General features: G+C 45.5%; 1 protein-coding gene across 5 annotated transcripts in view; it reads right to left on the bottom strand.

The window, feature by feature from the left end:
- Nucleotides 1–23,214, bottom strand: part of PDE1C (phosphodiesterase 1C) — a 311,437-nt gene that overhangs the window by 237,707 nt on the left and 50,516 nt on the right. For 2 of the 5 annotated variants that reach the window (XR_004693428.2, XM_035129012.2), the window contains exon 1: nt 4,683–4,913. The exons of the other annotated variants lie outside the window; for them this stretch is intronic. Coding sequence is in view for 1 of the 2 variants with exons in the window: in XM_035129012.2 (XP_034984903.2) it covers nt 4,683–4,767 (85 nt within the window). In the remaining variant the exon portion in view is untranslated. Of the gene's footprint in view, nt 1–4,682; nt 4,914–23,214 lie in introns of those variants that run through there. 5 annotated transcript variants of the gene reach the window in all.

The following is a 23,214-nucleotide window of genomic DNA, read 5'->3' as shown; positions in this document are numbered from 1 at the left end:
GGCTTGTCATCGGAGAGGATCCAGGAGATGGGGAGATGGAAGTCGAATGCTTATAAAAGGTACATTCGCACGTAGGTTGAAGCTGGCCTCTCTGGTGGCAGTGCTGATACGGTTTTCATCTTTACTTTTCAGGTTACCATTTCATCCGGGTTTGGATAGCAGGGCACAGTATAGTGCACTGGGCCCAGAGAAGAGCAATTGAAGTTGGTCTGGGATGCAGGCTCGGCCTCCCAGATAATGTGGAGGTTTCCTGGATATCCAGAAGGGGTATGCGGTGGAACGAGTTGCTGCCGATCATCCAGGCCCGGGCTGCTTCACTTGGCCCCCCAGATTTCCTGATTGTGCAACTCGGCGAAAACGACCTGGCTTACCGCAACGCGGTCGAGTTGAGGAAACATATATTCAAAGATATTGACCTGATGAGGGAGAGTTTCCCGCGGATGACATTACTGTGGTCCTCTTTGCTGGAAAGGCGCTGTTGGCGTGATGGCCGTTGCCCGAAAGCCTTGAACAGATCCAGGAGGCTTTTGAACTCAATGGTGGCTCGCAGAGTGTTATCATTGAATGGCCGGGTTATACAGCATCCCACCCTGAAACGAAGTGAAGCAGCCCTCTATCGCGATGATGGCGTTCACCTTTCTCCGATCGGGAATGACGCCTGGCTACTGAACGTTATTGCCGCCATACGTGATGTCCTGGATGATGTAGATCTTAATTAGGCGAATAAGAGAGTAGGGTCACACTCCCCCGGTAATAATTTAATTCATATCTTACAACGAATTATCAGAGTGCTAAACCTCTAATTAGGGTTACGCGGAAACTAACACCTAGGTTATTATAACATGTGAGCGGATTGGCGGCGAGCCTGGGGGGGCTCGAGTGGCGGTTAGGCGTTGGAAATTTGCATAACAATAAGATGGAGGAGGGGCAGATTGCGTCATCACCTGCCCAAATTTGGAGAAGTAATTCCGTTAAAGGATTCCGGGGGCGAGGCTTGGTCCAGAGCCGGGAGTCGCCAGGGCCGTAAGGCACGCCCCGTACGGTGGCCACAGAAGGAGTTCCGGTTGATCGGCATCGCCGGGTTCCTTACTGGTGGTTAACTTCTCACGGACTTCAACACACGGGTTGGAGTCGGATTTAGTCTGATAGGTTCCAACGCCTAAGCCAATTCCGCTCAACATGCATATTTAATAAAGTTGTGGCCTGAACCACCCAATTTAACCTTTAAATCCTGTGTCACGTGTCATTATTATTACACTGATCGGAGGGCATTGCTACACAAAACCACTTCCGTGCCTTTGCCGGAGGTGGAGTTGTGGGCAGCCCGACGAGCCCATTGTGCGGGGGCTGCAGTGTCAGCCCCTGCGCAATGGAAGCTCCCGCCTGCGTCACCCGCGCCCCTGTCCAATAGGGATGGGGGGGCGGGGCCGCAGCGTTTAAACCCCGCCGCGCTGCCGGAGCTCATTCTCTTCATGCCCAGTTCGCCGGAGCGAACAGAAGCACCCGCCCACCCGCCCCTTAAAAAGAGAATAGGGGGCGCTGCTGCGGACCTGGTCGGTTGCCTGGTTAGTCAGTGGACCGGGTAGGACTTTTCCCATACTGGGCTAGCCATGATGGGTTTTTCGCCTACCTCGTAGCATGTCGTCACAACTTAGGTTAGGCGGTTAGGCGTTGGAAATTTGCATAACAATAAGATGGAGGAGGGGCAGATTGCGTCATCACCTGCCCAAATTTGGAGAAGTAATTCCGTTAAAGGATTCCGGGGGCGAGGCTTGGTCCAGAGCCGGGAGTCGCCAGGGCCGTAAGGCACGCCCCGTACGGTGGCCACAGAAGGAGTTCCGGTTGATCGGCATCGCCGGGTTCCTTACTGGTGGTTAACTTCTCACGGACTTCAACACACGGGTTGGAGTCGGATTTAGTCTGATAGGTTCCAACGCCTAAGCCAATTCCGCTCAACATGCATATTTAATAAAGTTGTGGCCTGAACCACCCAATTTAACCTTTAAATCCTGTGTCACGTGTCATTATTATTACACTGATCGGAGGGCATTGCTACACAACTGACTAGCAGGATCCGAAACCAGGGAGAGTCAAGGTTCCAGAAGGATTGGAGTAAATTTGTGGATTATATGGGGAAGAACTGTAGAAGTTTAAAGACCCTTGCAGGACTGAAATAAATTCTACGAATTGACTTTAAATAGAAGGAATAAAGAAACTGCAAGACAGGAAGGTACAGCAAAAAAAAACCGATTGGGGGGAGGGAGGGAAGTCAAAGCTCGGCAGAACAAAGAAAATTGTAATAATTGATAAGATGGTTAGAAGAAAAATTTTGTGTTTGTGTTGTGTTTGTGGTTGTTTGTTTGGTTATTGTTTAAATGTGTTTAATTGGAAAATTTAATAAAATGTCTTTAAAAAATAATAATTTAACTATGGGCATGATCTAGCCAAAATTAAGCACTTTGGACTGTAATCATGTGCACATACATACCTGAGAGGTAAGACACATTGTGAACACAACGGGCCTTGCATCTGGGTCAAATTGCACAGGAATGTGCTGTTAGGGTTCCAATCTTATGTGCACACTCTTGAGAGTAATTCCCACCTTAGTTTAAAGGTGCTTACTTTTTGAGTAAACACAGAGGGCATCAGATGGAACATATCCTTGGTTTTAATAGGAGAATTAGGCACAGGCTTAACTCCCCCTGTTTCTTGAAATCAGTGGAGTCGAAATGTGCTGAAAGCCATGCCCCGTGGCTACCTCAACAGCCCCAAAATAGAAACGCCAAAATAATGCAATTATAAACATGTCACTTTAGTCATCCTAATACATCATGTTTGAAGGAACATCATTTATCTTGGACCATCTAGTTTTTGACGTATAACCCCTATTTACAGCGCAACCCATACTCAAAAGTAAGTCCTACTGTTTTCAATGGAGTTTATTCTTAGGTAAGTGTGTATAGGATTAGTTACAGGTAAGTAGCCGTGTTGTTCTGCTGTAGTCGAAACAAAAAAATTCCTTCCAGTAGCACCTTAGAGACCAACTAAGTTTGTCATTGGTATGAGCTTCCGTGTGCATGCACACTTCTTCAGATACCTAATTGGTGGACCAATGACTCCTGGTGTCTGTTTTATTATCGCTTACGTATCTGAAGAAGTGTGCATGCACACAAAAGCTCATACCAATAACAAACTTAGTTGGTCTCTAAGGTGCTACTGGAAGGAATTTTTTAAATTGTGTATAGGCTTGTTGCCTTAGTGTTTAGTTCAAGATCACACACACAATATTAATCCTCGGATTCCTACATGAGTAAGAAACTGTCAATTCCATGCAGCTGCAACAATTCCCCCCCCCCCAAAAAAGCACATGTTCTGATGTTCAAGTGACTCCCACAGAAAGCATCATTTTTAACAGCTGTAGAATGCAGCATGTAAGATAGCAGAAAGACCATGACAAAAGTTCTTGCATGCCACCAAGAACCTTTAAGCTCTCCATCTAGCCTGAAGCTCTTGTGCTATTTACATCAACATCAATCCACAGCAGCAAAGAACAAGCACAACACAATCAGCAGCTGGCCATTAGATATAGGAGAAGGCATAAAAGTGAATTTGTTCTTCATAAATAGGCCACTCGGATTGCAAACTAAAACTAAAGTCAGCAAGATAGCTTGCTTTGTTAAGATTTGCAGAGATTTGCATAGTGGAGTTCAGTCAGATATGAAATTTCAAAAGAACAGCCTGCTTAGTTCACCCTAGGAGTCTAACTACCGGTACTGTGCAGTCTGATAAGGAAAAAGAAAGCAGGAAGGAGCAAGAACCTGTGGCTCAGAGCAATTCTGCTCCCCCCGCCCCCAAACATCAAAAAGACAGAGTGGGACAAAGTGGTCTTAGGTTTAAAGGGCTCAGTCCACCTTAGAGGCATGTTCTCAGTTCTGGACCCCTTTTTGTCAATGATCACCAAGATCAACTTTCATCTGAGATTGTACAGGGTGTCTCCCAGCACTTGAGTAACCACAACCAGCCTCCACATCTTTAGGATCAGGGGCAAGCAGAAGGCATGTTTTCCACAGTAACCTCTTTTTTAGAAATGAGCCACTGTTTACAGCAGGGACCAAGGAGAATGGGTGTGATTTGTGTGTCTCCTCTTTCCATTTCCAGGTCCACTTCATTTCTGTTTACGTGGTACAAGGGCAATTTCGGGAAAGATTTGGTTTGCTGTGTCAGTGACCATGGGTTTACAGAAGCTTAGTTACCTACTTAAAACTCCCAAGTAAGGAAAAACAAAGAAACTACACACACACACAAACACACAAACACACACACACACACAGCTTCTGTGCTCCTGAGCTTGTAGGAAGGAAATGCAGCAAGCAAGTTGAAAATATGTAATCCCCAAAACACAGGCTTTCCTGAGATAAGGGCTGCCAACGAAACAAAAGTTCTGTATACCTCTTGCCAAACTAATGCCAAAAACATTACAAAAGCATGGTGGTTCAGGGCAAGGCACCTTTCTTGATTAAAAGAAAGCCAACAAAGCGGCAAGAGGGACAGAGCAAAGCAAAAGTTACAGCAGGGCAGCAGCATCTTCCAAGAGGCATCTTGGACAAGCCCCCTCATCCACCCCTGTTTCCTACTTGAGACAAAAGGATAAGAAGAAGAATCACCCACACAAAGGAGCTCACCAATTGTGAAGCTATAGCCATCAATGCTGAAGGTGGCACTCCGGCATTTTTTAAATCCTTCTTTTCTGTTGCTTGCCTCTGTCATGACGATCCTGCCAGTGAGTGTTCTAGGCAGCAAGAGCAGCAGCAGCAGCAACAATTCTCCCCTTGTGGGATGAGAGCTTCTCTAAGCAGGCAATTAGTTGCCCTTGAATCTCTCCCTTCGGCAGCACTCACCACTGACTTCATGCATCTCTGAATGCACAATGCTGGATCCAAGAGAGAGAGAGACATGCCCAGCAGTAATTCTCCACCCCCTAAGAATGTCACAGCAGCATGTTACTGACATACCTACTCAGAGGTTTTAACCACTAGTTAGAGACGCTGGGATCTGAAATCCAGCAGCAATTAGTGTAACACTGCTGAGCCAAACAAATCAACGGTGCATGTCGCAGAAATGTGGAGGATCTCTAGGCACAACAGTATGGAACTGGGATAGAAGCAGATTGTGGGAATCATAGCCTCTATAAGCCTCCCCCCAAGGGATCTTAGAAGATTTGCAGCCTAATCGGCTCCTGACTGTACCTTGGCAAGGAGTTTCTAGACCCCCTTTGGACCCGGTATAAACAAGTTCTCTTCACTTGCCTAAAGGTCTCCAGATAAAGTTTCTGAATGTATGTGTTAAAGGAAAGTAGGTAAAAATGGAAACTTCCCTCCCCACCCCACTTTTGCCATGTGCCCCAAGCCTGTGATTTTTTGGGTCACAGGATCCTCGTGACATGGTGACCAGATCCAGACAGTGAGAAGCGTCCTTTATTTCCATCCTAGAATTTCCCTAGGCATGCCTTTCCCGATCTTCAATTCAAATCCTTAAAAGGTCTAAGAGTGTCAGGACCCTGCAATCCAGATACGGAGGCTGCGGTGCTGACAGAGGAGCTGACATCCTCTGGACCTGAGCACCCCCAATGAACCAGAGACTCACCAGGACTGAGATGTGAAAGGTGTCCATGCCTGGACCAGATACTGCAGTCCCTGGGTCCAGCACCACCACACTCATCTCTAAGGACATCACATTCTACAGATCTTGTGAGCCAATGCAGGCAGCTTGTTTGGCATACATTCATGGAGGGATAGAGTACCAGGTTCCGGGAGGAGTGGGACATGAGAAGGGGTTCTGGATGTGAAGGTCTAAAATGCTTCAGGCTTGACCCAGACATTGTTGGAGGAAGAGTCATCTTAGGAGCTCTCCTTGGTGCTGTAATGACTGGCCTGCCTTGCTACACTGACCTCATTATGACCTGTGGGACCAGAACAGAAGACCTCATGTTCTGAATTTAACCTTAGTCACCCTTAACCTGAAGGAGCGTCTCCACCCCCATCGTTCTGCCCAGACACTGAGGTCTAGCGCTGAGGGCCTTCTGGCGGTTCCCTCGCTACGAGAAGCCAAGTTACAGGGAACCAGGCAGGGGGCCTTCTCGGTAGTGGCACCCACCCTGTGGAATGCCCTCCCACCAGAGGTCAAAGAGAACAACAATTACCAGACCTTTAGAAGGCATCTCAAGGCAGCCCTGTTTAGGGATGCTTTTAATGTTTGATGGATTTCTGTATTTTAATATTTTGTTGGAAGCCGCCCATAGTGGCTGGGGGAACCCGGCCAGATGGGCGGGGTATAAATAATATATTATTATTATTATTATTATTATTATTATTATTATTATTATTATTATTATTTCCACTCTTTCACAAGGAAAAGAGCTGTGAAATATGATTACAACCCCCAAAATTGCCCTGGTTTCATCACCCAAGATACGGTACCTGTTAGGCCTTTGAGCCATCCCAATTAATATGAGCATCCTGCCCACCCCATTTCATGAGGAAGTAACTTTCCCTTACTCAGTGACCTTTTCATCCTACACTATTTAGTAGGGTGGTTCTCCTTCATGTTCACATTGCCCACTTCAGCTATAGAAAAAAATCTGCCCAGGTCAACAACCTTCCCTCCACATCCAAATCTTGCCTTTGGGTTTCTTGTGAGAATTTATTGAGGTCTTGCACATAGGAGATTGCGAAGAGACAATTAAAAGAAGAAGAAGAAAGGAATGCATAGTGGGACAGTTTGGAAGGATGTGATCCACACAAATGTTGTGGGGTCTCCCCAAATAAGGGTTTTAGAAGGGTTGATTTGCACTTGCAAAGAAGGCAATAGTGACAACCCAGCCAAGAGTTACAGTACAATTTTCTGCAGCCACTACAGCTTCTGAACATGTTACCCATAATTCTCCATCTTAAATTATAAGGGCAGCATGGCACCTTATTTAAAAAACACCTTTCCATGGGTGTAGACAGGGGGGGGCAGGAGGGGGCAGCTGCCCCCCCCTAGAAGCAAAAAATTATTGTATTTTACAGACCATAACCAATACTTTGCCCCTCCAAAAACTGAAGTGGAAAGGGCTTTGCTTTAGCAAGAGCAGCTCTCCACTTGCTGGGGGCGGGAACACAGCTGTAACAAAAACACATCAAATAAATAAAGCAAAGTGGCTACCAGTACTTAAGCAGTTAAGACAATGGAGTTAAATATCCCTTCAGGCAAGGTCCACCCTATTCACCCTATTGTTATTCAGTGGGAGTTGTTAATGGGCATTCAGGGATCGCATTAACAGTTCTACTGGCGATTTAATGAGGGTGCAGAGGATTCAATTTGACTAAGGTGGCCCTGCAAGGCTAAAAGGAAGTGAATAAGAAGGGGGGGGCTGTAGCTTTGATAGACACAGTGATGTTTATAAAAAGAATTGGTGTTCCAGTCTGCCCCTCCTCCTGCATCTGTATACTGTAAATCAGGGGTGGCCACCTCCCAAGAGACTCTGATCTACTCACAGAGTTAAAAACTGGGAGTGATCTACCCCCTTTTGGGGGGTTCAGGTCAAAGCTGTTGAGTTTTTTTAAGGAAGGGAAGCCCTGTTTTGGGGGGTTTAGGTCAAACTTGTTGAGCTTCTTTTAGGAGGGAGGGAGGCCCATTTTTGTTTAGGGCTTCAGGTCATAGTTCAGCTTTTTTTAGGGAGGTGGAAAAATTTGGGTGAGCTTTTTTTAGGGGTGCCAGTGATCTAGCAGTGATCTACCACAGACATCCAGTGATCTACTGGTAGATCACAATCTACCTGTTGGACGTGCCTGCTGTAAATCAAGCAGAGAGAAAGCTGCTTACAAGGCTCCTGTACAGGTGTACCGGTATCTTCCTCTTGCTGCAGAGTTCTAGCATCACAGCGTCACCCAGAGGCACCCACAAATGTGAGTTATCCCTCTCTCTATTTCTTCCTTCCTTTCCTCCCTCTTCCATCCTCAATAAAATACTGGGGGGGGGGGGGCAGATAAGCCCCACATAGAAAGCCCATCAACATGGGGGGGGGAGGACTCTTTAAAATACAGTATTTACCAGTAATTTCTTTTGGGGGGGGAGGCACCTAGGCCTCTAGGAGTTGGCTGCTATGCCTAGGACAATTCAAGAAAGCAGAATCATGCATATGCTATGGTAATATATCAATAGAATCATGGAATTGTAGTCGGAAGGGACCACAAGGGTCATCTAGTCCAACCCCCTGCAATGCAGGAATTTTTCCCCAATGTGGGGCTTGAACCCACAACATGGTTGAAATATTATGCTGATATGCAGCAACGCCTCGGAGCCATCGAGACTGCCGCCCTGTCTTGCCTCGCCCTCGCCTGCCCTGCCACCCCCTCTCCCCTGCCCGACCCTCCCATCCTCTTGCTGCAGAGTTCCAGCTTCACAGCATCACCCAGAGGCACCCACAAATATGAGGTATCCCTCTCTCTATTATTAATTCCTTCCCTCCCTCTTCCATCCTTAATAAAATACTGGGGGGGGGGGCAGATAAGCCCCACATAGAAAGCCCATCAAAATGGGGGGGGTGTGACTCTTTCAAATACAGTATTTACCAGTAATTGGGGGGGGGGAAGAGGCACGTAGGCCTCTAGGATTTGGCTGCTATGCCTAGGAGTAGGACAATTCAAGAAAGCAGAATGATGCATATGCTATGGTAATATATCAATGGAATCATAGAATTGTAGTCGGAAGGGACCACAAGGGTCATCTAGTCTAACCCCCTGCAATGCAGGATTTTTCCCCCAAGGTGGGGCTTGAACCCACAACATGGTTGAAATATTATGCTGATATGCAGCAACGCCTCGGAGCTGTCGTGACTGCGGCCGTACCTTCCCTTGCCCTCACCCGCCCTGCCACCCCCTCTCGCCTGCCCGACCCTCCCGTCCTCTTGCTGCAGAGTTCCAGCATCACAGCGTCACCCAGAGGCACCCACAAATATGAGTTATCCCTCTCTCTATTTCTTCCTTCCTTCCCTCCCTCTTCCATTCTTAATAAAATATGGGGGGGGCAGATAAGCCCCACATAGAAAGCCCATCAACATGGGGGGGATGACTCTTTCACATACGGTATTTACTAGTATTTGGGGGGGGGGAGGCACCTAGGCCTCTAGGAGTTGGCTGCTATGCCTAGGAGTAGGACAATTCAAGAAAGCAGAATGATGCATATGCTATGGCAATATATCAATAGAATCATAGAATTGTAGTCGGAAGGGACCACAAGGGTCATCTAGTCCAACCCCCTGCAATGCAGGAATTTTTTCCTAAGGTGGGGCTTGAACCCACAACATGGTTGAAATATTATGCTGATATGCAGCAACGCCTCGGAGCCGTCGTGACTGCGGCCGTGCCTTGCCTTGCCCTCGCCCACCCTGTCACCCCCTCTTGCCTGCCCGACCCTCCCGTCCTCTCCAGCCAAGCAGGGTAGCCGCCGCCGTTGCCAGCCCCAGAAGCACAAGGTGGCCGCTGCCGCCACCACGATGTCGTCAGGCCAGCTGGCCCTGTAGCCCCGCCCACGTTCCCACTTTGTGGCCCCGCCCCTGAATGATCATGGCTTGCCCCCCCCCTAGTTTTGATCCTGGCTACGCCCTTGCACCTTTCTCTATAAATAAAGCACCACCTGAGCCTTGTCATTAAACACGTGCCCCTCAATTCACCCATCTGTAAACCTGCAGTAACTTCAGCACAGTGGGTGTTCTACGACATTAAGTATCTTTTGAAAGATGCAAAGAATGAGGCTGTTTTAAAGTGCTGCCCTTGCTCTCCTTCTCTGGCTCTCTTTTTTTCTTCTTCTTTTTTTGTAAGTGGTTTTCTAGGTCACCTAAACAGTGAATTTACCACTTCATAAAAAAAGAAGCCATGAAACAAACTCTCCTCAGAATATGCAAAGTACAGAATACGTAGTCTAAACTTGATTTTATGCTGGTTGCTGGTTCCATCTAGTTATTTTCTGCTGAGTCTGAACAACATCTCTCCCTTCCCCTAGCTGGCTCAGGTCCCACAGCTCCAAAGCAAATTCACTTTCCTTATCTCAGTGGTTTCTCTCAGGACACATTCTTTAAACTGTGCTCTTAAATCTTAGGTAATTTCACTGCTAAATGCCCCATGGCTGCCCTTTAGCATCACACAATGCTTCATGTGGATGGATCCTTTGAGATGGAAGACAATGTAGCAGCTTAATAAATGCAAGGTGTAATCATGTTGCCTATCAACAGTACACTAAATTCATGCAGAAATTTAATTGCCCAAGATGAAGGAGGGCTGTTTTAATTGAATTTACAGAGGGAGGAGGATGTGTTATAGCAAAAGACTTAATGTTAAAAGAAGAGGCCTAATGGATCAGACCAAAAATCTATGTCGATCAGCATGCTGTTTCCTGCAGCGGCCAACCAGGGATGTCCAGGAGGACACAAGCACAATATTACTCCCCTAGGGAGACACTAGGGTGAGGGTCTGATTGTTGGTGGGATCGATTCCTGGGTGTGAAAGAGAAACACTCAGGACCGTGTGTATGTCACCTTCTTGGTGAGAGACAAGAGCTGCTGGGGAATGGTGACCTGGTCAGATCATGGAAAAAAATCATAGGCACATAACACAGTGTGCATAGCAGGTGGTAGCGTGTGCTAGATGGGATCCTGAGATTTGAGAATGCATGTGTCAGAGTCAGGATGCGTCTGGGTAAAGGAAGCAGGGGAAGGTATGTATAAGTCATCACAAGCAGGGGATAGTTTGGTGTTCTGGAGAGGGAGGGTCAAAGGAATGAAAGACCTACCAGCCCATTTTCCAAAACCCTAAAGCAAATGCATTCCATTCACACCCCTAATTTAGATGTAGAGGCCATTTAATTAGTGGCGCTAATGACGTTTGAGTGGGGAAGGAGGGAGACTTGACCCTAGACCTATCTCAAAATGAGGCGCATTAGCACCTGCCAACAGCCCTCCCACAATACTGGAACTATCAGTGGCTCACTGTGGATGACCTCCAAACCATCCTAAACATCTTTGCAGAAGCTTACAAAAAGCTTGGGCTATCACACAACATCCAAAAAACCAAAGTGCTGCACCAACAAGTACAAAACAACCCCTCTGGAGCATCACAAATCCAACTCAGTGGTGTAACGTTGGAAAACGTTGATCACTTCTCCTACCTAGGCAGTTACCTTTCCACAAGGGCCAACATTGATGCCGAAATCCAGCATTGCCTGAGCTCTGTGGGTACAGCTTTCTCCCGATTGAAGTACAGAGTGTTTGAGGACCAGGACATTCGCAGGGAAACCAAAATGCTTGTTTACAAAGCTATTGTACTACCAACATTACTATATGCTTGTGAAACATGGACCACTTATAAACGCCATCTCCAGCTCCTCCAAAGATTCCATCAACAGTGTCTCCGAAAATTTTTACACATCACTTGGGAAGACAGGCAAACTAATATCAGTGTACTGGAAGAAGCAAAGATCACCAGCGTTGAAGCAATGATTCTTCAACACCAACTTCGTTGGACTGGTCATGTTGTGCGGATGCCTGATGATCATCTTCCAAAGCAACTACTCTATTCCGAACTTAAAAATGGAAAGCGTAATGCTGGTGGTCAACAAAAGAGGTTTAAAGACTGTCTCAAGGCAAATCTTTAAAAATGTAGTATAAACACTGACAACTGGGAAACCCTGGCCTGCGAGCGCTCCAGTTGGAGAACAGCCTTTACCAAAGGCTTTGAAGACACTCAATCTCAGGACGCAAGGGAGAAACGTGCCAAGATCACACTGTGATCAACTCCCGCCCGGAAACCAATGTCCCCACTGTGGAAGGATGTGCGGATCCAGAATTGGCCTCCACAGTCACTTACGGACCCATTGTTAAAACTGTGTTCATGGAAGACAATATTACTCGGATACGAGTGATCGCCAAAGAAGAAGAAGATCAGTGGCTCACTGTGGCTAGTTTGCAAATCATTTTGAGGTTGAAATCACTTGTATCCATCGTGATTTAGGTTCCAGAGTTATAGCCAGTGAATCTGTGGAGATGTCTGGAATGCTGTCTGGTGTGATATTGATAGATGAATTTCATTTTATGTGGCTTGAGGATGTGGGAAGGTCCTAGGTTGGGTTAATGGGCCCACTTGTGTGCTGGGTCCTTGGCCTTCATTGCTTTCAGAATCTATCAGGGAGGGAATAGCTTGGTTGGGCCAAAGAGGTAATAAATGCCTTGTTGTGAAAGGGAATGGTCCTGTGTTGCCTTACACTGGCTGTGGTGAGGCTTCTCCAGAAGAAACCTCCCATGGGCACTGAAGGTTTGAATAACTACAGAGCAGTAGCAAATGCCCTATTCCTGAGAAAGGTTCTAGAATCAGACCCAGGTTCTCTTGGATGAAACCAATTTTCTAGGCCTATTTTAATCAGAGTTTCAGCCCAGTATTGGCACTTAGACCACTGTGACCAACTATCAGGATGACCTAGAATGACCAGGAGAGAGACACAGGAAGGTGGCCCTGCTGATTCCATTCAACAGTGTTTGCTATCATCAACCATTGTATCCTCCTGTGATGTCTGTACATTTTCGAGCACAATTCAAAGCCCTAAACAGCCTCGGTCCAGTATACCTGAAGGAGCGTCTCCACCTTCATCATTCTGCCCGGACACTGAGGTCCAGTGCTGAGGACCTTCTGGCGGTTCCCTCGCTGCGAGAAGCCAAGTTACAGGGAACCAGGCAGAGGGCCTTCTCGGTTGTGGCACCCGCCCTGTGGAACGCCCTCCCACCGGATGTCAAAGAGAAAGAAAACTACCAGACTTTTAGAGGACATCTGAAGGCAGCACTGTTTAGGGAAGTTTTTAATGTTTAATAAATTATTGTATTTTAATATTTCTGTTGGAAGCCGCCCAGAGTGGCAGGGGAAACTCAGCCAGATGGGCGGGGTATAAATATATTATTATTATTATTATTATTATTATTATTATTATTATTATTATTGGCAACAGAGATTACAGTTTTACCATTCTGATTCTAATTGGTCAGTTGATCCCAATCGGTACCGGAGGCTTAGGGATATTCTGCATGATTAGAAGGCATTACCATTTATGCATCATGAAGCAAGTGCACACCATCAATTTTAGCTAGTAAACATTACCTCAAAATGACTGGTGGCAGTCCCCCTTGTGACTTTTCCATGGAACACTAACAGTATACTTAATGAGGTTCTCTCTCTCTCTCTCTCTCTCTCTCTCTCTCTCTCTGTCTCTCTCTCTCTGTGTGTGTGTGTGTGTGTGTGTGTGTGTGTGTGTATCTAAGTGTGAGAGAGAGATTTAGAAGAATCCATAACCAGGGTGATTTATCAAGGGATTACATTTCCCTATAAAATTAATCCTGTCAACTTCTGGAATCAAACCTCATGCTGCCTTAAGCGCTCCAAAATGTCCTTAGACATGAATAAACCTTAAAATGGGGAAGAGTTCCTCAGGAAAGATGAGCTGAAATCCCTGTAATTATGCTATGATAATTTTAGATAGCTAATGTGATCATCCTTTTCAGATTGGTTATGGCAACTGTGAGATCCATGCCTGAGAGATTCTGAGAGTCTTTCCCCTCCCCTAGAAACACACCATCTGGATGTTAGGATGACTTCATCAGGAAAATGAATTCTACTTCAGTGGTATTTGGTTTTACACAGAATAGCCAGGAGGCAATACAATGTTGTTGTTTTTTCCTAATGCTCAGCTGTTTTAAGTTTGCTTTCCTTTTCCTTACTCCAAAGCTGACCATTTTCTTCCATGCCAAGTGCTAATCAAGCATTCCACCGAGCCCAGAGAAGTGCCTGTTGCTTCTGTCACTTCATATTTTTCACTTGGCGCAGTCACCCGTTTAATTCATAGCGGCGTGAGATGGGAGGTGGGGGATATGGCAAATGGGAAGGAGAGATTAAAATTAATGATGGGGTGGATTCCAACCAAGGCATTTCATTCCGTTCCATGTCTGAATTGTCAGCCACATCATTGTCATATTTAAGAACCCACTAATTCATGATGGGCTGAAATCAGCCAAGAGCTAAGTCAATTCCCTATTCTGCCAGATGAATACAGGCACTCCTCTGATGCCAGCTCCAAAGATTATTGTTGGATTTGGACAGGGAAGATACAGGCCTTAACTCAACACAGCAGGCCCTCCTTGGGCAAGAACCAAGTACCCGTTTTCCATTAGGCTACATTCAACATTACGTTTGCTTTGCCCACTGGGTAAGAAGAAAAGAATAATTGCCAGTGTTCCTTTTCACTGAATAAGGAAGGGAAGGCGCTTGCTTTGAAAAGGACAATCTACAAATTTATGTACAAGAGCCAATGCCCCTCGGTGGTATATTCAGATCATTTTAGACTCTGGGTTTAATGGCCTGTGAGGGGAGAGTGCTTGTCTTAATGGCCCTGGGAGGGACCCACTGGACGATTAAGTCCAGTCAAAGGCGACTTTCAGCCAAGGGAGCCAGCGTTTGTCAACAGACAGCTTTCCAGTTCATGTAGGCAGCAGGACTAAACTGCTTCTGGTGCAATGGAACACCGTGATGGAAACCAGAGTGCACAGAATTGCTGTTTACCTTGCCGCCACAGCAGTACCTATTTATCTACTTGCACTGGCATGCTTTCAAACTGCTAGGTTGGCAGGAGCTGGGACAGAGCAACGGGAGCTCACCCCGTCGCATGGATTTGAACAGCCGACCTTCTGATCGGCAACCCCAAGAGGCTCAGTGGTTTAGACCACAGCGCCACCCACACCCCTGGCTAGGCCCTGTGAGGAGGCCGTCTTTAGATGATAATATCTATCACTTCAAAATATACTTCAAAATATGCCATGCCAACCCTGGTGAATTTGGGGGACCCTTGTGCACATTGTGCCGAGTGGGGTCCCTGGCCTTCTGCCCCAAATGCAGACCCTGAATATACCTCTGAATGCCCTGGGTTGTCCTACAGAGCAGAGGGCCTGCGTGGTAAACATAAAAAGTTGCCATACATATATGTCTATGTTTAACTCAGACTGGAAATTGTTCTCTAGGATCTGGGAATCTTTGACATTGCCTGCTACTTGATCTGTTTAGCTGTGCCTCCCTTCTGCACAACAAAGCGTGTGTTCTACCAATGAGAATACATTCCCTTCTTCAAATCAAATCCCACAAATGCAGATTTACCATATTTTTTGTGTATAAGATGCCCCCATGTATACTACGCCCCCTCCTTTTGGAATTTAGAAAATTTAGAAAATGGGCATATGCAAAAAGACGCCCCCAGATTTTTAACCTTATTTTAAAGTAAAAAAAACAAAAACCCTAGTCTTATGCGCGGAAAAGTACGGTAATTGTTTTCCTGCTACCTGACAGAGCTAACCAATTGCCATGGATACAAGAATCCCAATCTCTCTGCAAAGCTTCAGAGACTGGGTTTTATTACAGATCAGAGGCCCTTCCAGTTAGATCACAATTTGCAGGTGTCCATTTTTCAGTGACTAGGGGAGCAGCCTTCTCTGCTGTGGCTCCCATCCCCTCAGAGATTTGATTTACTCACAGTAATCTGCTTTCAGTGCTTATTGAAAACCTATGTACTTACTTAGGTCTTCAGGACCCATATGTAGGTCTTTATTAAGTGGTGGGTACTGTTTTATTTATAGCTGTGAACCACCTTAATGTTTCCAGATCATTGGCTTTCATATATATATTCATATATTCATATGTATTCATATATATATATATTGCTTTCATTAAATAAGAAATAAATTATTGGCAGCTTTCAGATATGCTTGAGTCAAGCCAAATTCATTTCCTCGCAAAAGCCTTTTGGACATTTCCAAATTCTTAGGAACTGAATTGCTATTGGTAGATCAACCAGATTTTAAGTGTTGCCATTCTACTTCAAGGAGTACTCAGTGTGACTCAGAAGCACCAGAAGCAAAACACGTGTTCTCTTGAAATCTAATGGGAAATCTCTTGAGCTGAAAGAGAAAAATAATATTTTCCGTCGCAGATACAGAAATGTGCAGGCAAGGTGCTCGTTTATTTTCTAAAGGGGGGAGATACAGAAGAGTGGCTAGAGAAGTATTCTAATATGTACCTGATTTACAAAGAACGATCCCTTAGAGCTTTATGTGGCCTGTTAAGCAGTCCCATCCCACCCTCATTGTGACTGAGCTGAAACTTGAATTAGTGAAAGGGGAAATAAAATGAGGTGCGTGTCTCACATTCACTGCAAGAAGTCATGGTTTCCTCGATTCAGAATTGTCACTGTATATCCTACTTTTAAGGATATAAATCCTTTTGAGGCAACTTGCGAGAGTATAAGTTGAAACTCAACAAAACCATAATGTCAGAGCCTGCAAAACCTTGTCACATGGTCTACAGGCAAGTTTGAAATGACTCCCACACAATGGATGTTATGTTCCTTTTTGCCACCTACCCACAGAACCCTATTTCAGTTCTCTGGATCAGTACGAAGCTAGATAATGTTTCGTGTGTATCCAGTCTGAACTTCTTACAGTACGTTTCCGAGCACAGTTCAAAGTGTTGGTGCTGACCTTTAAAGCCCTAAATGGCCTCGGTCCAGTATACCTGAAGGAGCGTCTCCACCTCCGTCGTTCTGCTCGGACACTGAGGTCCAGCACCGAGGGCCTTCTGGCGGTTCCCTCCCTGTGAGAAGCGAAGTTACAGGGAACCAGGCAGAGGGCCTTCTCGGTAGTGGCGCCCGCCCTGTGGAACACCCTCCCACCAGATGTCAAAGAGAAAAACAACTACCAGACTTTTAGAGGACATCTGAAGGCAGCCCTGTTTAGGGAGGCTTTTAATAGATCACTGTGTTTTATTTTTCTGTTGGAAGCCGCCCAGAGTGGCTGGGGAAACCCAGCCAGATGGACGGGGTATAAATAAATATATTATTATTATTATTATTATTATTATTATTATTATTATTATTATTATTAGCAATCATCTGCTAACCAATCTTTAAATAAATAAAAAAATAAAAAATGGGCATGGTCTATCAAACATTTATCTTCTGCCTATGTGGAATCAGTGGGTACAGTATTGTTTGAGGGTTTCCTTATTGGATTCTCCCAATATCAGCCCTTCCTGTGCTCCTTTATTACATCAAATAAGATACAGAGTGTTTTACACACTCCAGGTGTTTTTGTAACATGTTAGTAATTTATTTTTCTGACAAGTAATAGAATACCTTGCCCTCCCTCTTGGAACTCTGCGTCCTCATCGCTCCTTCCTTGACTTCCTGCTGCTAAACTTTTGTTGTGTTCTTGGAATTTCATCACAACAAACATTCTGGCGAGATCAACAGAATATCTACCAAAAGGGTCTCATGAGTTGCATCAAACCCCTTTGTTCATCCCCCATAAAAATACTCACATCAGAAAGCAAGATGCTCCCTTAATTTCCAAAGAAACAAAAATCTTAGGGATTTTTCCTCATTATATTGTAAAGAAACATATAGAAATAATAATAATAATAATAATAATAATAATAATAATAATAATAATAATAATAATACCAAACCCAAGGATGGAGCCAAAAGGTTTACTAACCAAGCCTGGAACTAGATTAGCAATGAATGCAACATGTAGGCAGCCTGTGTGTTATCCAGGCAGGATGATCATTTTACTGCCTTTGGGACTCTTGATTCACTTTAAAATCATACCTGCTTGAAGAGAGGAAATAATAATCAAGCTCAGTCTACCCTTTTTATCAGGTTCCGGAGCTATGAAATGCACTAGTCAAGACAGCCTCTATTGCTGAACAAACAAAAAGGCCCTTCTGACCATTCAAACTGTTCCAAAATGCAACGCTTTAATTCTAATCAAGGGAGTGGAGTACCATATTTTTCCATGTATAAGACTAAGTGGGGGGTTTTTTTTACAAAAAAAAATAGGTTTAAATTGGGGCTCGTCCTATACACGGGTAGTGCTGAGGGGTGTTTTCTTAATTTGGAGTCCCCCAAAATGTTGTTGTTGTTGTTTAGTCATTTAGTCATGTCCGACTCTTCGTGACCCCATGGACCATAGCACGCCAGGCACTCCTGTCTTGCACTGCCTCCCGCAGTTTGGTCAAACTCATGTTCATGCTTCGAGAACACTGTCCAACCATCTCGTCCTCTGTCATCCCCTTCTCCTAGTGCCTTCAATCTTTCCCAACATCAGGGTCTTTTCCAGGGAGTCTTCTCTTCTCATGAGGTGGCCAAAGTATTGGAGCCTCAGCTTCACGATCTGTCCTTCCAGTGAGCACTCAGGGCTGATTTCCTTAAGAATGGATAGGTTTGATCTTCTTGCAGTCCATGGGACTCTCAAGAGTCTCCTCCAGCACCGTAATTCAAAAACATAAATTCTTTGGCGATCAGCCTTCTTTATGGTCCAGCTCTCACTTCCATACATCACTACTGGGAAAACCATAGCTTTAACTATACGGACCTTTGTAGGCAAGGTGATGTCTCTGCTTTTTAAGATGCTGTCTAGGTAGGCAAAATAGGAGGCATTTTATACATGGGGGCGTCTTAAACATGGGAAAAATACGGTACAGTAGTTGATTTGCAAAAATGCTCAAATGTGGGGGGGGGGCACCCAGCTGTATCTGAGAAACAGTTTTTAAGAAAAACCCAGCTTGATCTCCAGCAGCGGAATACAGCTCAATTAGCACCAGCCAAAGAATGTCAGCTTCGACCGCAGTCTTCCATGATTAGACAAAAGATAAACCGCATGAACAGCACCCTTGGGAAAAAGTGTTTCATCAAGTGGGAACTACGATTGCAAAGGCCCTGATCAGATAACAGGTGGGGAATGAGGGGATGCTGAACCAAATGGTACCTGTCGCTCTTCATACGATGCAGGTGGTGTTATGTGGGAGAATGCATTCTCCTAGGTACCCGTGTTTCCCCTTTTTTTAAGACACCGTCTTATAACTTTTTTCCTCCCAAAAAAACACAGGATGGCTTACTTTCGGTGGGATGTCTTTTTTTATTTTATTACCAGTACGGTTTTTACGGCTCAGGGCGCTGCTGGGCTCTCTTGAGTGCTCGGCGCTGCAGCAGCCACCGGTTCCGGGTGGCGGGGCGGCAGGCATCCTTGGCCGGGCCAGGCGGAGGCTGCTGGCTCAGGTGCTCCGCCCGCCGCTGCAGGGAGCTTCAAGCTCCTTGGCCGGGCCAGGCAAGGAAGAAGCAGTGAGCCCAGCGGTGGCGGCAAGCACGGAAGCGGCAGGGACGGCAGTGGACGAGAAGGCGGAGCGCGGGGATGCAGCCAGCAAGGCGGGAGCGTGATCAGCTCTTGGAGCGCCGCTTCGCAGCTGATCGCGCTCCTGCACTGCCGGCCGCATGGAGTGACTCTGTGAGTTGAGGTGCCTGTGGGGGTTGGTTTCCGCGGCGCGGAAGTATGGCTTATTTTCGGGGTATGTCTTCTATTTCTCAAATGCTTAAAAACCCTGCCATGGCTTACTTTATGACTTTCCCCTTAAAAAAGGGGAAAGAGGGTATTTGGGAGGCAAGCACCAACCAACTGAGCCTGGAATCAGAATGACAGACAATGCAAGCAGTCGCACAACTGCTTGCCCCCCCCCCCCCAAACAAGCATTTCACAAGCAAAAACAAAGGTCTGCTTGTGACACCAATAATTACTGCTGGACACCCTTCCCCACTGACACATTGCTGAAGACTCAGTTCCATCCGTTGCAGGTGAAATTCTTTCACACCACCCTCTCCTTTGCTCCTCTGATTTAAAAGCCAAGAGGAGGCATAGGCTATTGGGTGAAAGATGTGTTACAGGTATGTAGTTATTAGAAGAAACATGACATTTGGGGCCTCAGCATTCATCCACACAGGTAACAAGATGCATCTGCCGTGAATTCCCAGCCTGTAAGGAAAGGGCGGTGGATCTTGAAGGGCAGGGAGAGTCAACTGTAGCAACTCATATGTTGACAAGGCAAAAAAGTGGGTACACTGATTTACAAAGGACTGCTGCCAGAATGTAAGGACTTTGGCTGATAAATAGCTATGGTCAGCTAGAGCTAAGCAACTGTGGCTGTGGGTTTCCTTCTCTTCATTTCATCAAGGGGCAGGTGCATTTTCAAATTTAAAGGGCAATCACTACTATTTTTATTATCATTATTATTGCTTTCCACAAATGCTTTGTTGAAATTAAAAGACAGACAAAAATTCATCCAGAAATAACAATAAAAAATCTTACATCAAATCATAGAATCATAGAATCATAGAGTTGGAAGAGACTACAAGGGACATCCAGTCCAACCCCCTGCCAAGCAGGAAACACCATCAAAGCATTCTTGACATATGGCTGTCAAGCCTCTGCTTTAAGACCTCCAAAGAAGGAGACTCCACCACACTCCTTGGCAGCAAATTCCACTGTCAAACAGCTCTTATTGTCAGGAAGTTCTTCCTAATGTTTAGGTGGAATCTTCTTTCTTGTAGTTTGAATCCATTGCTCCATGTCCGCTTCTCTGGAGCAGCAGAAAACAATCTTACTCTCTCCTCTATACGGCATCCTTTAATATATTTGAACATGGCTATCATATCACCCCTTAACCTTCTCTTCTCCAGGCTAAACATACCCAGTTCCCTAAGCCGTTCCTCATAAGGCATTGTTTCCAGGCCTTTGACCATTTTGGTTGCCCTCCTCTGGACACGTTCCAGCTTGTCAGTATCCTTCTTGAACTGTGGTGCCCAGAACTGGATACAGTATTCCAGGTGAGGTCTGACCAGAGCAGAATACAGTGGTATACATCAACTTCTTCTTACATCTGTAACGACTTTCCGTCACTCCATCATGCATCTACCACCTTATTTCTTTGAGCGCACTTTCCGTTTTCATTTATTAATTTTCATTAATGACTTGTTATCCTATGAATTTTGACTGTACCACAGAGGTCCTTCAAGGCCTGCCATTGATGTTGTATTATTACAATGTTCCTTAAGATATTTTTTATGCATGTCCCATTCTTTAATAAATGTTTGCTCAGTATGTCCTCTCAATTTCCCTGCTCAGCGAATTCTAACAGTTTACTTTGCCACTCCAGTTTGGTTGGGATTATCACTGCTACGGAAATAAAGGAAGCAGTCCCCATGCCCCAACAACAGCTGAAAGGTAAGAAGGCTTTATGGCAGGGAAACTGGTGTGAGGGGTTCTTCACGTTGCTTCTGGCAACATGCTGATTAGATTACATGGTCACTATCCCTTTGACTGACCACATATAACATCCCAGATGCTACAGGGTAGGGTAGTGATGGAAGAGGTTTTTTCTAAATGGCCTAAATGGCCCTAAATGGCCTCGGTCCAGTATACCTGAAGGAGCGTCTCCACCCCCATTATTCTGCCCGGACACTGAGGTCCAGCGCCGAGGGCCTTCTGGTGGTTCCCTCGTTGCGAGAAGCCAAGTTGCAGGGAACAAGGCAGAGGCCTTCTCGGTGGTGGCGCCTGCCCTGTGGAACGCCCTCCCACCAGATTTTTAGAAGACATCTGAAGGCAGCCCTGTTTAGGGAGGCTTTAAATGTTTAATAGATTATTTTATTTCATTTTTCTGTTGGAAGCAGCCACCGAGAGTGGCTGGGGAAACCCAGCCAGATGGGCGGGGTATAAACAATAAAAAATTATTATTATTATTATTATTATTATTATTATTTTCTTCTTCTTCTTCTTGACAGTCATGTTCCCTTGGGGGGTGCACATGACACAATGAGTAGACACCACACCAATCTCTCTCTCTCTCTCTCTCTCTCTCTCTCTCTCTCTCCCACCCATTTTTTCCTCTCTTTCTCTCTTTCTGTCAACTTATTTCCCCTCTTCACTGCCTCTATGAAATTGGGCCAATTGCCCAGCCCCATAATAGAGACTACAACGCTTTTTTTCTTTTTTTGTTAACAGATTAAAACCTTTTTATTTGCCCAGGCATTGTAGATTAATGTATGTTTAATGTATGTTTAATGTATGTTTAATGTATGTTTAAACCACTGAGCCTAGGGCTTGCTGATCAGAAGGTCGGCGGTTCGAATCCCTGTGACAGGGTGAGCTCCCGTTGCTTGGTCCCAGCTCCTGCCTACCTAGCAGTTCGAAAGCACATCAAAATGCAAGTAGATAAATAGGAACCGCTACAGCGGGAAGGTAAACGGCGTTTCCATGTGCTGCTCTGGTTTGCCAGAAGCGGCTTTGTCATGCTGGCCACATGACCCAGAAGCTATACGTCGGCTCCCTTGGCCAATAATGCGAGATGAGTGCGCAACCCCAGAGTCGGTCACGACTGGACCTAATGGTCAGGGGTCCCTTTACCTTGTTAGCTGGCTGGGTGATTTATTCCTCTTAACTGTTGGTTCATTTTATAATACATTTGTTATTTTAAATTTCATTGTAAACCACCCTGAAATCCATTCGCGGCTGAGGAGCAGCCTAGGCATTTTCAAAAGAAAGAAAGCAATGGCTGTTCTCGATGGGCTGACCTCTTGCAGAAAGAACCAATGAGCACACAGAAGGGTATCTGGGCAGTGTGAGTGGGTGTCAATTTGGTGTGAATCAGCAAAGTCCATTTTCATGGAGGTAAAATTTGTATTTGTACCATTTGTATGCACAGAAGCTCCTCCGTGCCTTGACCTGAACAGGGCAGAGGGACACACCAGCAGCTGTGAGCAGCTGTAGTCCTGTTCCTGCATGCATATTCAATCAAATATTGACAGAGAATAAATATATCAAGAAATGGGAAAATATCAAGGGTGATGAACTTAGCAATCCATATCCGGTATTTTCTCCCCCTGCTCAGACTTCATGAGTTGTACCAATGATTTGAAAACTTTCTTTACTTCCTTCCCTGCTCATAATCAATGCGTAGCCACAGCGGCAGCCAAGAAACTAAAATTATATCATATTTGTGTGATTTGCTACGAAGCGAGCCAGCCACCAAGCAGCACGATCAGTGGTTCCCCAACCTCCTGATGCTCCTTCGTTGCCAAGCCAACTCATTCATCTCCCTGAATGTTCTCAAATGATGAGAGCTAAGCGGCTGTTGTTGTTTATTTCTTTTAAAAGGAGGTTGGAAATCTGTCCAGACAGAAAAATAAAAGGGGAAAGTGTGAACAGCAAAACTCCCACCACTGCCTGACACACCCACCTCTCCATTTAGGAATTTAGGTCACCGTGTTCAC

The sequence above is a fragment of the Zootoca vivipara genome, chromosome 12 (genome assembly GCF_963506605.1).
Source record: "Zootoca vivipara chromosome 12, rZooViv1.1, whole genome shotgun sequence".
Lineage (NCBI taxonomy): Eukaryota > Metazoa > Chordata > Lepidosauria > Squamata > Lacertidae > Zootoca > Zootoca vivipara.
Note: the sequence above shows the minus strand (reverse complement) of the source record. Positions and strands in the feature narration are given on the sequence as shown.